The sequence below is a fragment of the Eutrigla gurnardus genome, assembly GCF_963514095.1.
Source record: "Eutrigla gurnardus genome assembly, chromosome: 5".
Lineage (NCBI taxonomy): Eukaryota > Metazoa > Chordata > Actinopteri > Perciformes > Triglidae > Eutrigla > Eutrigla gurnardus.
Genome location: NC_139919.1, coordinates 11,027,418 through 11,040,380, shown reverse-complemented (window position 1 = coordinate 11,040,380; position 12,963 = coordinate 11,027,418). Strand labels below are relative to the sequence as shown.

The window sequence follows — 12,963 nt, the reverse complement described above, 5'->3', positions numbered from 1 at the left end:
AGTTCATGTTTCTAGGAGCTGAGCTTTCATTATTGACAAGGCATTCCAGTTTCACAAAATTCATGTATTAAAACTCATGGAATCTGCAGATGTATTACATTTTCTTAATAAAAGACAATTACATGGTTTTATTATCTAATGGGGTTCATGGATGTCTGTTCATATTAAAACTTCCTCACATTCATATAAAAAAATCATGACTTTAAAAATATACAGGGTTACATTTGTAACGTCTCCATCCCTACACATCCTGAGGGATCCTGGGACGTCCATCGGTGCACTCGCACTCTTCTTTGTGATGCGGAACGGCGCGGGATGCCTCGCTCTGGGCCTGTCCTTTGGTTTGGCATGTGGGGCAGCAGGCGGTGTGCCCGTCCTGTCTGCAGCCGGGACAGGACAGAACCAGCTGACAGCAGAACTGGGTGGAGCAGAGTTTGTACTGGTCCCAGGGACAGCCGCAGTACCTACAGTCTGAACACAGAACGATGGAAGTTTTACACAAAGACTAACAATAGAGCACAACTAAATGTTAGTGTTTATTGATGTTTTTCTTATAATTTATTTATATTATTCAACGTGCTAATATGCTCTTTATAAATAAACTTACCCGAAATGATGTCATTGTTGGAGGAAATAGCGTAGCGTTCATCAAACACAAAAAGTTTCCCCCGATAGAAACCCTCTGGAAATCGCTCCAGATACTTGTGGATTCCACCTTTCAGCTGGTAAACCTCTTTACACACATCCTACATGTAAACAGGTCAACAAAAACAATTATACAGAGATTATAAATAATCTGTTATGTGCTGAATATTTGAAGTACAATTAAAAATGAATTATTCGCATTAACTGAATGTTTTGTCCAAGGACGCAAGCAGACAACCACTCAACTCACCCTTGTGGAGAATCAGCAGCCTGCAAGATTACTGCATGCAAACCAATCCCATAAACTGCTTCACATGTAAAGAGTCCACATGGCAGTCCCTAGCTCCCATCCAAGACCAGTCCTCTCACCTTGGAGCGGAGGTATGCAGAGCCGCGCTCACAGCGGATCCCTCCGGTGCAGTACATCAAGACCTTCTTGTCTCTGAACAGCTCCAGGTTCTGGTCAACGTAGTCCGGGAAGTAGCTGAACTTGCGGATGCTCGGGGCCAGACACTGAGTAAACTGCCCCTGGAGTCATAAAATAATCACGGTTCAGAGTTAAAGTAATAACAACCTGGCTTTTGTCCTGTTTTATTATGATAAATGTGTGGAAGTTGGGGTTTACAGCTGCTAAAAGTGGATGGACTTAGATGTAGGCGGATACGGAGTACAGAAGGCTGTGGCTCCATACTCCTTTGTTGCTAAATGTTTGATTGATGGATTTTAATGCAGCTGGTGTAGCACAAATGGTGTCAATTAAACAAATAATCACATTTTGATCACCAACGTAACCCATAGAACTTTTGCAACTCAGTGTTTTTGGAGGAAAAACGATAAATTACTTACAATTTTACTCTCATAAAAATTGCGGCAGTCCAGGAGGATGGTGTCCTTGCATGAATTCCCTTCAGCTAACAGAGTCTGCACTTCTTTATGAAACTCCTCTGGCTCCAAATGAACTCCTGAGAGTGGAGACAGATTTGTAACTCAAATGATAAACACAAAAAACAGCTGTTAGAAAAAATTACTTCTTATAGAAAGTAGCAACATAAAAACACTTGTACAATTCTACTAATGTACGTATATGAAAAATACACAACAAACTGAAAATATGTTTTAGTCATTCGTATCAGTACTATAGTACTGATGTTGTTGTTGTTTTGACAAACTATACCTGCCAGCTCGTGGGAAATCACATCAGGATCCATTCCCATTGGGACGATTTCCTTATAGACCCCGACCCTCAGGTCTTTAAAACACGCTGTGCCACCATCACTTGTCTGAACACACACACACACACACACACACACACACACACACACACACACACACACACACACACACACACACACACACACACACACACACACACACACACACTTAATATACATACAATGGAGAGACTGCACTAGTAACAATAACTGATTATTTGATATTATGGTAATTATTTCTCCAAAAATCTAGGCTTAAAACTCAAGCTGTGTCCAGCCAGTGGAAACGAAACATTTCATATTCACGCAGGGTGCCCTGTATCAACTTTAAATAAATGATATATGATAAACAAAAAGCATATCTGTATATTCCATCACCAAACAGGGGTTTTTCTCTTTTTAAATCAGCGTCTGACCTTAAAATCCTCCTTATCCATCCTGAAGAGAGGGTGTGAACGCATCGCGTCAATGTATATGTCAGCAGCCATGTTGGTACCACCGACTGTTCCATTGATGCCTTCAGTCGCCACCCTCACCTGAAGAAGATGATTGTGATATATTTTAAGATAAATTTACTTCAATTAAATACATTTTAAAGTCTTCATCTTGTTCCCAAAGTAAACATTCTGCAGGATAAGAGAATGTATTTACCTTGCCTGTTAAATGCAACTTCTCACACAAAGCTTTCTGCCAAGCACAGATGACGTGTGGATGGTCCAGCTGACAGTAGCGGTAATAGAGGAGAACTTTGCCTGGACCCCTGAAAAGAAGAACATCATTTAGAAATGATCATCAACATTATATAAATTACATACTGTACATGTATGCAATTTTAAGGTGTATTTTCACTTTAAAGTATTATAAAGACACGGATAGCATGACAACTGAACCCAGACGGCAGAATCAAAGTTTGAGCAGTACTTCTGAAGTTGCTCCTCAGAGATGTGACTAGTTTCAGGTATCCAAGCAGAAATGTCCACCGGCTCGGCCTCACTCTCTTTAGGCTGATGTGATTCAGGATCTTCTTCCAGCTGGCTTAACAAATGCTCATACGCGGCCTGTGTGACCTGCTGTATCTCAGTATCATGAGTCCTGGCCACGTGTTTGTGAATGGCAGAGTGTTCCGTAAAGGTTTGGCCACAGCAGCGCCAACATGTGCTTCCTTCCTCCTCACTGACGTCCCTCTTGGATGCCACGAAGCCAGCAAATGACTGTGGAGAACAAGAAAAACTGTGACTTAACATCTCAGAATGTTCATTTTGAATAATTTTATTAGAACTATGGACATAAGATTATATACTGCAATATTATTTTTTTTGAGCAGCAGAATAAATTTTTCTTGATAATTACTCCAGTTATTACCTTACAACCCCTTAGATTCATATGGTGACTCCTTTGCCGGTATATATATTATATAAGTAATATAAGCAAAATGACACCGTGCATTTCTAGATTATAGCTAAACTATTGCACAGTGAAACACAATCATGTGCTGTGTTCACTTATGTGGAAACGTTACACGCGATAAAAAATTAAATCCAATACAAATAAGACCATAAAACTTGAGTCACATGTTCAGTGTTTGTGTTGTCACTCACCTTCCTCCTGCATAAGCTGTAACTCCTTCTTTGTGAGGCAGAAAGCTGTTTCTCCTGTTTAAGTCCGTTACATGTCGAAGTGTGAAGATCCAAATCCATGAACTGGTGGTGAACAGATATATCATCCGCTGCCATGGTTTTTAAAAATACTATCAACTTAGTTAGCTAACATTCTTTAGCTAGGTTATAAGAAGCTACTTCCGCCGTGTCGTCTGAACGTGTACATCGCAAAGACATTCAATGTTGACCCAATATAAGCAAACATTAAATACAAAGTTTTAAAAATATAACTACATTCTATGCAGATGTCAGCAAACATGCTGCAGAATAACAGGCAGTGAACATCGGACGGAAAAGAGCGATGCACTTCCTTTTGCCCCGGATGTGCATCACTTGAATCTGACCGCTATTATTTTTCTGCACTACTAGCAGCGGCCAGGCTGAATGATCTAGAAGCTTGTTCAGCCTACTTATTATTTCGTTTCATATACATTTCCTCGTCGAATTACCTTGCGTTCATAGCGAAGCGGAGTGAAAACATGTCCAGGCGACGACACAGCGACAGCGAGAATGAGGGTTAGTGAACGCTACATGTGTACAACGCCAATTCCGACGTTAGGCTAACGAGCGGGGGCTAGCTAATGTTAGCGTGTTTTTGATAACGTTAATCTTTTGGTTTGGTGCATTCACGCTAATGCTGATTGATGAGTTATTCTCCGAGGTTTCAGTTTTGTTGTTTTTACCCAAAACTGCAAAACACGCAAAAGTGATATTTGCTTTCGCAATCGCCGCTTTAAAGCGAGAAGATTGCGCAAATTGTAACGTTGACCGGTATATACGTTTACCGTTAGCCGCTGAGCTAGATACTGTTAACCAGTATAGTTATAATGTGGGCGGCTACCAGGTGATGTAATTTATACAAATAAACCAGTGAGAGCTATTCATATAAACATCTACTGATGCTATTTTTTAATCCTCCATAAGGTCCATGGCGCAGTGACACGGGGTTGATTAAACGTGTACTCATTGATGAGCAGTTAAAGGGAAAATCACCCTTAAACAGACATTTACATTGTGCTACTTTTATTAAGCAGCATCAACAACGTTCATGTTACCTAAATACGTTCAGGGACATTTACAGTCCAAAGACCCTTACATTATGACATATATTGGATGCATTCATACATTACATATAAACTGTGAATCAGAAAAGGTGTACATGTCCCAGTGAAATCTGACTGCTACCATAGTGTCATCTTACGTTGTATTTATCAAGGATGGATCCGACTTGTTTCACTAGCAATAGCAATACCTGAGCTTTCGGTATTGGATGATACCCAAAAGTACTGAATTGTTATTTAATAAAATAAATGTATCAGACTAATATCAGTATATCTATCTGCTGGCATCATCACCATAGTGACTTTCTCTGTGATTTAATAAGTACTCCAGCGATTTAGTATTGTTCTTCTGGAGATTTTTTCATGTGTTAATTAATGTTTTTAAGGTGGATTTCCCCATCAAGACGCCCTTAAGTTATTCTCTTCGCTGATGTTTCTCTTCCACTCACTCTGTGGTTATTTTGCTGATCTTTTACCCGTCCAGGCCAGGCACATAAAAGGAGGAGAACGTCGGAGCCCATTGAAATTGAAGACCGCCTGGAGTCACTGATATGTCGTGTGGGGGAGAAGGTAAAGCATCTGCCGATATAGTTCTTGCACAGTCGATTGAGCCTCACATCAACTTGTGTTCTGCTCTGTCTCACTCTGACCCAAACAACACAGGACGTAACCTCTGAAGGCAAACATTTCAATGGTGTTGACTTCAAGTCGATACACTGTGTTTCAACAAAAACAGATGTAACTGCTTCATTTTTCTTGACAGAGTACATCGTCCCTGGAGAGCAACTTGGAGGGCCTGGCAGGTGTGTTGGAGGCTGACCTTCCCAACTACAAAAATAAAATCCTGCGCATCTTATGTTCTGTGTAAGTTCATAGTTCAGTTCTCATTCTTTTATTTTGAAATAATCAGTGCTCTTCGTGGTAGTTTTTCACTGAATTATCTCTTTTTATTGGCAGCGCCCGCATCCTGCCTGAGAAGCTGACCGTGTATACAACGTTAGTTGGCCTCTTGAATGCCAGGAACTACAACTTTGGGGGCGAGTTTGTGGAGGCCATGATCAGACAACTCAAGGAGACGTTGAAAAACAACTTGTACAATGAAGCTGTTCACTTGGTAAGCTGGCATTTTAGATGCACCTAAGATGATGTATGCATCTTCATCTTTTCTTTTTTAACATTGTGTCTTTTTTGTTGTAGGTGCGTTTTCTGTCTGACTTGGTCAACTGCCATGTGATTGCTGCTCCTTCAATGGTGGCCATGTTCGAAAACTTTGTCAGTGTTACTCAAGAGGAAGATGTACCACAGGTATGTAGGAGTGGGGGGGGGGGGGATTATGCCATTTCCCCCCCAACACTTAAGCAATAAAGGAAATGTGAAATGAATTGTTAATCCAGTCATGGCTCTGGGGATGGTGGATAACTAGGTTGAAGAGAAGAGAATTAGAAATAAAAGTGAACAAAGGGCATCTACAATCATATTAAAATGTTTTGACGCTATATTTTCCATACAGATATGTTTCTTCCTCCTAAATTAGCATTACAGAGTTACACCTTTATACTTATAAATTTAGAGTTTAGTGTCGAGACAATCCCTGACTCGAACAACTGCTAACTTTTAATGTGGGTGCTCAAAATGTTATTATGGGAAGCATCTTGATTCTCACTAAGTTTTGGCTGCAATCCTGGTTAATGTTGAGGTTGAAATGAGACGTGCACGACTTTGTAAGCAGTCTTGTTGTTGTCCTCAGGTCCGGTCGGACTGGTTCGTGTATGTGGTGCTGTGCTGTCTGCCGTGGGTCGGGAAGGAGCTTTACGAGAAGAAGGATGTTGAGATGGACCGACTCCTCAGCCAGATCGAAGGCTACCTCAAGTAAGATGACTGCCTTGCTTTCTCACCTTTGTCTCTCTCCTGCTTAGCCAATATATTTTTATTTCTTCTTGTTTTATTTTCACGTTATTTGTTGTGTCATTTCCAGGGGGAGAGTCAAGACGCACGTCCCCATGCTGCAGGTGTGGACAGCAGAGAAGCCCCACCCACAAGAGGAGGTGAGAGACGGATTGAAGAGCTGCATTTCTCCCCTTTTGTTGTTTAGAAAGTAAACACTGTGAATCACATTCCTATATATTGTGGAAACAAAGCTGAATGGAGATGTCACTTCAAGAGTTTTATAGTAATTGCTGAAAAACACAGTTGTCTGTTTTTCCATGTAATTGAATGCTGACGAATTAACAGCCGTGGTCATTGGCGGCTGGTATTTTTCTTACTGCAGTTAAAAAAAAGGCTGGCTTTTCCAGAAGCTTCCAGAGTGACAGTCTTTTAAAACAGCAAGTTAAAGTGAGTCTCCCTGTCCTTCACTCAGTACCTGGACTGCCTCTGGGCCCAGATTCAGAAGCTTAAAAAAGACCGCTGGCAAGAGCGTCACATCCTTCGTCCATACATCGCCTTTGACAGCGTGCTGTGTGAGGCCCTGCAGCACAACCTGCCCCCCTTCACTCCACCGGGCCACATGCCCGACGCCCAGTACCCCATGCCCCGGGTCGTCTTCCGCATGTTCGACTACACCGATGCCCCAGAGGTACATTGTAGCTGTAATGTCACTGACTCTCTGTTGCTGTAAACATCAATTGATTTAGGTGTAATGTTTAGTCTAATGTACTAAAAACCTGTCCTCTTTATCCTCAGGGTCCCGTTATGCCCGGCAGCCATTCTGTGGAGAGATATGTCATTGAGGAAAACCTGCACTGTATCATCAACACTCACTGGAAGGAGAGGAAAACCTGGTTGGTAACACTTGATTGTGTTTCTGCCTGTCTGAAGGTGCACTTTGAACACACTCAAATGTTTTAATGCTTCCGTCTTTTCTTTTTTTAGTGCTGCCCAGTTGCTGAGCTATCCAGGGAAAAATAAGATCCCACTCAACTATCACATCGTGGAGGTACACTGACATTTTCACCAGGCTACATCCTGAGAAATAAGTTCCAAAATCAAGTTATACAAGTTGTATCTGTGTTTTTTTTTTCCAGGTGATCTTTGGAGAACTTTTCCAGCTGCCAACTCCGCCTCACATCGACGTCATGTACACCACACTGCTCATTGAGCTGTGCAAACTGCAGCCGGGATCATTGCCACAAGTTGTATCCTTGATTGTTTTGTGTCCCAACTACCCCACTAAGAGAATTCATGGTGTGAGTGAAATGTCTCAAGCTTTAAACAGGTGATAAAATGTATATTGCTGTATTTATCACAGGATAATCTTTTAAAGCACACTGTTAAACCAGTTCTAGTTAGGGGGGCGGTTTAAAGCAGAAACACTTTCAAAGAGACTCTTCCTGAACACACGTCTGTTAGTTGGCCCAAGCCACAGAGATGCTCTACATGAGACTGGACACCATGAACACCAGCTGCATAGATCGGTAATTAAACTGCACGTTTACTTTTACTGGATGATTGGAAAAACAAGAAGTAGTTCCTGACTTTGGTTTAACAATGTCATCCCGTCTCTCTCCATTTCCTTTTTCATTTCCAGACTAATCAACTGGTTTTCTCACCATTTGAGCAACTTCCAGTTTCGATGGAGTTGGGATGACTGGTGAGTGATCCTGTGATGGACAGAGACAGCTTTCATAGCAGCTAATTCTAGGTTTTAATCGACCAAAAACTGCACAGCTGACCGTGTGATCACATGTCGTCTATAAAGGTCTGACTGCTTGACCGTGGATCTAGAGAAGCCCAAGCCCAAGTTTGTCAAAGAAGTTCTGGAGAAGTCTATGAGGTATTAAAGCATTTTCACATGTTTCCTCCACATCTATACCTTTTAAATATAAATCTTTCCTTCCTTCTTATTATGTTGATAATCATATAGAAGTGGTATTGTTTGTTGTTATTTAGAGCCTGAATGTATTTTCCCTCAGAGAAGTTGAATTTGAGTCATTTTTCCATGATTGTTTAATCTTCGACCCTTTGATGCTGAAACCATCTCCTTACACTAAAGTCGTCTTTTTGCTCCGTGTGCCTGCAGACTTTCATACCACCAGCGGATAGTGGACATCGTCCCTCCAACCTTCTCAGCACTCATCCCAAGTGAACCCAACTTTGTTTACAAATACGACGATGAGAACGCTTGTAAGAACATTATGATCTTTAGATTTACGTTACACAACAGGAGACAGGAGAGTTTTCATGTCACAAACTATTTTAATTTTATTTATTTACATCTTCTGTCATCCTCGATGGTTCCACAGAGCTCCCTGTAACTAGCATACACTGTAGGTTTAGATATAAATGCCTGATAAAAGCTCTCTCTCCCAGCATCGTTACCAGGTTACCCAGCATCCATCACGGTCGGAAACGCCATTAAGAACCGAGCGTCCAACGAAGAGATCCTGGCCATCCTCAAAGAAGTGCCCAACCCCAACCAAGAAGATGACGATGGTCCGTTTCTTTTTAAATTATTTATAATCATTATTTTGCTTCATTTTTATTTCATAATTTTGTGTTCATGTGTCTCCTTCCAGATGAGGGGGAGAGCTTCAACCCTCTGAAGATCGACGTCTTCCTGCAGACTCTGCTCCACCTGGCAGCCAAATCCTTCAGCCACTCCTTCAGTGCCCTTGGCAAGTAAGTTTACCTGCCATGAAAACAAACCCCATTCTCTTTTGTCCTGATAGCTTTTTGTTGTTTCACCAGTTTGCAAATTTACCATTATAATAAAGCCGTCAGTCTTTTTTGGTCTTGTATTTTGGAGCAACTCATTTGTTAAATTACAGGCACAATGAGTAGGACTTTCCTTAAAAAAGTATCGACTGATACAAAAAGAATCCCTCTCAATAATAAGACACCATACATGAGAAGTGTATTATGGACACACTCCCCCATGTAGCAAGCAGGTGCCAGATCATTAGCATGCATTGACAAGCTACAAAAATGGGGGACACAGCCCCGAAAATAAACCCCACATTTTCACCAAAATGTAAGTAAATCTGGGGTTTTCACCTGCTGGCGATCACCCCGGCCCTCGCTGAGCTGGGGAGGAGGAGCCAAATCCTTCCTGCTGTACCATAAATAAATCAGGGTTGCCAACTCTCACGCTCCCGGCGTGACACTCACGCTTGCCGTGACAGCGTGAGATTGATGGTGAAAGCGTGGGTGTCACGCCAGGAGCGTGAGAGTTGGCAACCCTGAATAAATGGTACACTATTTAGTGCTAAAATTAAAACACTACTTAAATATCTAAATAAACTCTGATGTCCTTTTAAAAGTCGTAAGTTCAGGATTCAGCAGTTGTACACTAACCATGAGTATCATCACAATCAGGTTTTGTATTGTATGAATCCGGTTCCATGAAATCCCTCCAGGTTCCATGAAATCCTGAAGGTCCTGACGGAGAGCGATGAGGGGAAGCTGCACATCCTCAAGGTGGTTTATGACGCATGGAAGAAACACCCGCAGGTACAAACGACACAAAACTAACAACAAACCTTTAATGTGGATGAGAAATGGCTCAAAAGTGGTGAAAACACATGTCGTTCAGTGATGGGGAGTTACAGCGTGGATGTTTGTTCATAGAAATGGTTTGTGTGGCGTTTTGGTGAAGATGGTGTGTGTCTGTGCTGCATTATAGATGGTCGCAGTGTTGGTGGACAAAATGATCCGGACGCAGATCGTTGACTGTGCCGCTGTGGCCAACTGGCTGTTCTCTCAGGACATGGCTCATGAGTTCACCAGGTGGGGTTTGTGTTGAATAGCACTCCACGTTAAGAATATGACGTTTTTGCCATTTGGTCATCTACATTTAAAACTGAAGCTCTGTTTTCTGCATATTTTTTTAAATGCAATGTTTTCTCTCTGCCTGCCTCTGTAAAATACAAACTGTTATCTAGACTTTTCACTTGGGAGATTCTGCACTCGACCATCCGAAAGATGAACAAACACGTCCAGAAGATCCAGCAGGAGCTCGAGGAGGCTAAGGACAAGCTGGAGAAACAGCAGCATAAGAGGGTAACATCACGTCACCTCACTTTGAGATCAATGTTAGGAAATGCACAGGAAAGGATTTGAGCTGGTTAAAGCAGGGGTGCGTATGTCTTTGTGCACCAATAGAAGGACAGCGGGGACGAAGAGGACATGGAGAAGAACAGCGAGGATGAGGAGGGTCAGCTGGAGGAGCAGATCGAGAGGCTACAGGAGAAGGTGGAGTCGGCTCAGAGCGAACAGAAGAACCTCTTCCTCGTCATCTTCCAGGTACTGAAGGCCGTCGGGGACTTCTGAAGCCGATACACTAGGATTTGACACGTATTAGGCTCCGTTTCTCAGAGCAGTCGAGCAAATGCAGCAGATAAATGTGGAAAACGGATGTCCGTCAACTCTCGCAAAGGCAACCGCAACTCATCCAGTAAACGCTGCTGTGGTTCTGAGCAGATCCCACGTGTGAATATGTGTTCTAGAAACTCATTAAAAAATGAATTATGGAGCCAGAGGTGGAGGGGAATAATAATCAGAGAAAACCATGGAGATTTAAGTCATCAATCTACTTGGAAAAAATGCTAACATTTACGAAAATACAATGTAAATATTCTGACATTATAAAGTCCTACATTTTACAAGAAAGTAAGTCTCAGAACAATGCTTCACTCAGTGTAACTGTACACACAATGGCCCTAATAATCTGTGACAGAACCACGATTATGGAGGGGAGGAAAATCCTTTTATAATTCATACTGATATGATGGAGACGTGATTACATAAACAACCCCTGTGATTGGCATTTATGTTCCCTTTTCCAGCGCTTCATCATGTTGTTGACGGAGCATCTGGTCCGCTGTGAGACGGGCAGCGTGGACATCAGCACGCCCTGGTACAAGAACTGTATCGAGCGGCTGCAGCAGGTCTTTCTCATGGTAATGCATCACACACACACACACACACACTGCTGGAACACACTGCGTGTATTCTCTCTCTGACACGATTCATCTCCTCGTTGTGCAGCACCATGTGACCATCCAGCAGTACATGGGAACCCTGGAGAACCTGCTGTTCACCGCGGAGCTGGACCCCCACATCCTGGCCGTGTACCAGCAGTTCTGTGCCCTCCAGCTCTGAGGCGCACACACACACACACACACACACACACACACACACACACTGACACATGTAATTGGATGAAATGTGTACTTGTGTTCACACAGTACCTGTGCTAAAGCTACACATTAGGAACTACCAGCTCTTGCATCAAGAATCTCCTCATTACAGGTTTTTTTGTTGTTCGTTTTTCATTTACCTCCCTTTTGTGATCGGTGCCATTTTACTCGTTAGTTTTGTGTGACTTCAACCGAAGACTCTGAGTAGGAATTCAAACTATAGTTTGACAAATTCCTCCGTCATTAATTTGATGTAGTTTTCCCCTTTTTTTTGTTTTCATTTTTTGCTTGGTTTTCGATTGTGTTCATTTTTTCATCCTGCTCGTATTCTTATGAATGGGTCTTTTTAAAACTGTCCGAGTCCAGACGGAGCTGATGGTCATAGGAGACGAGGTTTCAGGTCGGCTCTGATTGATTCTGAATCTAGAGAGCGCTCTACTTTTTTTATATTTGTTTTATGTGGAATTGGGAAATAATTAAACTCTCCAGAGTCTTTATCTGCCAACTTGTTTGTGCCGTGTCATTTTCTGCCACTCAAACGTCTACACCCGTCGGTTTATATTCTTCTCACGGGGCAGATTATCTGGAGACACTTCCAGAAACGTGATCATTTTTAAAATCAGGTGCACAGGAAATGTTGCTGGTTGAATTGCTTCGTTGATAAATCACATTAAGATAGTTCAAGTCAAAATGAAAGTGATTCAAATTAGACTGCAGCTGCAAATTAATCTCACTTTCTCCTTAATTAACATATATATAACATGCCAATAACAATCTCATTCATTTCATCATTTGACAGCATTAACTTTTATCTTCAGATTTTTCTTTTTTGCAGCCTCATTTTAAAGCTTGCAACAGAAGGTGTTTTGGTATTTTTATATATAGATTTATTTCAAATAATCTCATTATTTTTTAAATGTTTTGTCTGAGACTTATTTTGTTCTATATATAATAATGGTAACTTCTATAAAGGCTATTCAGATGCAGTTTTCTTATCTCACAGTATTTGTTCCCCGGCTCGGTGTCCATGTGGTCTGACACATAAACGAGACCTTCCAAAGGATTTCTTATTCTCACAAACACACAGGTGAAGTCACCCGCCTACGAACAGCCTACTGATGTTCTACTTCAAACCTACGCTCTCAAAGTTGTGACCAAAACATTTTTTTGAGCTGAGCAGATTTTTACCATTCAAACTGAATTTGAAAACGTTCATCTTCCTTCATTCACTCGGGATTTAAACTGTGTACAG

At 41.7% G+C, this 12,963-nt stretch overlaps 3 protein-coding genes across 3 annotated transcripts in view; 2 read left to right on the top strand and 1 right to left on the bottom strand.

The window, feature by feature from the left end:
- srp72 (signal recognition particle 72) overlaps positions 1-12,963 on the top strand; it is a 236,942-nt gene that overhangs the window by 82,369 nt on the left and 141,610 nt on the right. The window lies entirely within an intron of this gene.
- On the bottom strand, positions 3-3,791 carry tstd2 (thiosulfate sulfurtransferase like domain containing 2). The gene is made up of 9 exons (XM_084009428.1): positions 3,455-3,791; positions 2,778-3,067; positions 2,508-2,616; positions 2,273-2,392; positions 1,820-1,925; positions 1,492-1,607; positions 1,015-1,173; positions 608-746; positions 3-471 (listed from the first exon to the last, which is right to left on the bottom strand). Exons 1-9 carry the CDS (start codon positions 3,587-3,589, stop codon positions 242-244), a joined length of 1,404 nt encoding a protein of 467 aa, XP_083865554.1. The 5' UTR covers positions 3,590-3,791; the 3' UTR covers positions 3-241.
- Positions 3,867-12,216, top strand: ncbp1 (nuclear cap binding protein subunit 1). The gene is made up of 23 exons (XM_084009709.1): positions 3,867-4,030; positions 5,060-5,145; positions 5,339-5,439; positions 5,533-5,689; positions 5,773-5,880; positions 6,323-6,444; positions 6,551-6,620; positions 6,935-7,150; positions 7,258-7,355; positions 7,447-7,510; positions 7,599-7,709; positions 7,924-7,988; positions 8,102-8,164; positions 8,273-8,347; positions 8,594-8,697; positions 8,884-9,006; positions 9,090-9,192; positions 9,930-10,023; positions 10,196-10,299; positions 10,455-10,572; positions 10,675-10,815; positions 11,358-11,471; positions 11,560-12,216. The coding sequence occupies exons 1-23, from the start codon at positions 3,994-3,996 to the stop codon at positions 11,671-11,673; spliced, it is 2,388 nt and encodes a 795-aa protein (XP_083865835.1). The 5' UTR covers positions 3,867-3,993; the 3' UTR covers positions 11,674-12,216.

Bases quoted from the DNA above. Each gene is read 5' to 3' on its own strand.
- tstd2 (XM_084009428.1), bottom strand. From the start codon at position 3,589: ATGGCAGCGGATGATATATCTGTTCACCACCAGTTCATGGATTTGGAT. The intron at 2,617-2,777 runs GTACTGCTCAAA...TCTTCTTTTCAG, and splicing joins TCTGAGGAGCAACTTCAGAA to GGGTCCAGGCAAAGTTCTCC. The intron at 747-1,014 runs GTGAGAGGACTG...GTTTACATGTAG, and splicing joins CTGCATACCTCCGCTCCAAG to GATGTGTGTAAAGAGGTTTA.
- ncbp1 (XM_084009709.1), top strand. From the start codon at position 3,994: ATGTCCAGGCGACGACACAGCGACAGCGAGAATGAGG. The intron at 5,690-5,772 runs GTAAGCTGGCAT...TTTTTGTTGTAG, and splicing joins ACAATGAAGCTGTTCACTTG to GTGCGTTTTCTGTCTGACTT. The intron at 10,816-11,357 runs GTACTGAAGGCC...TCCCTTTTCCAG, and splicing joins TCTTCCTCGTCATCTTCCAG to CGCTTCATCATGTTGTTGAC.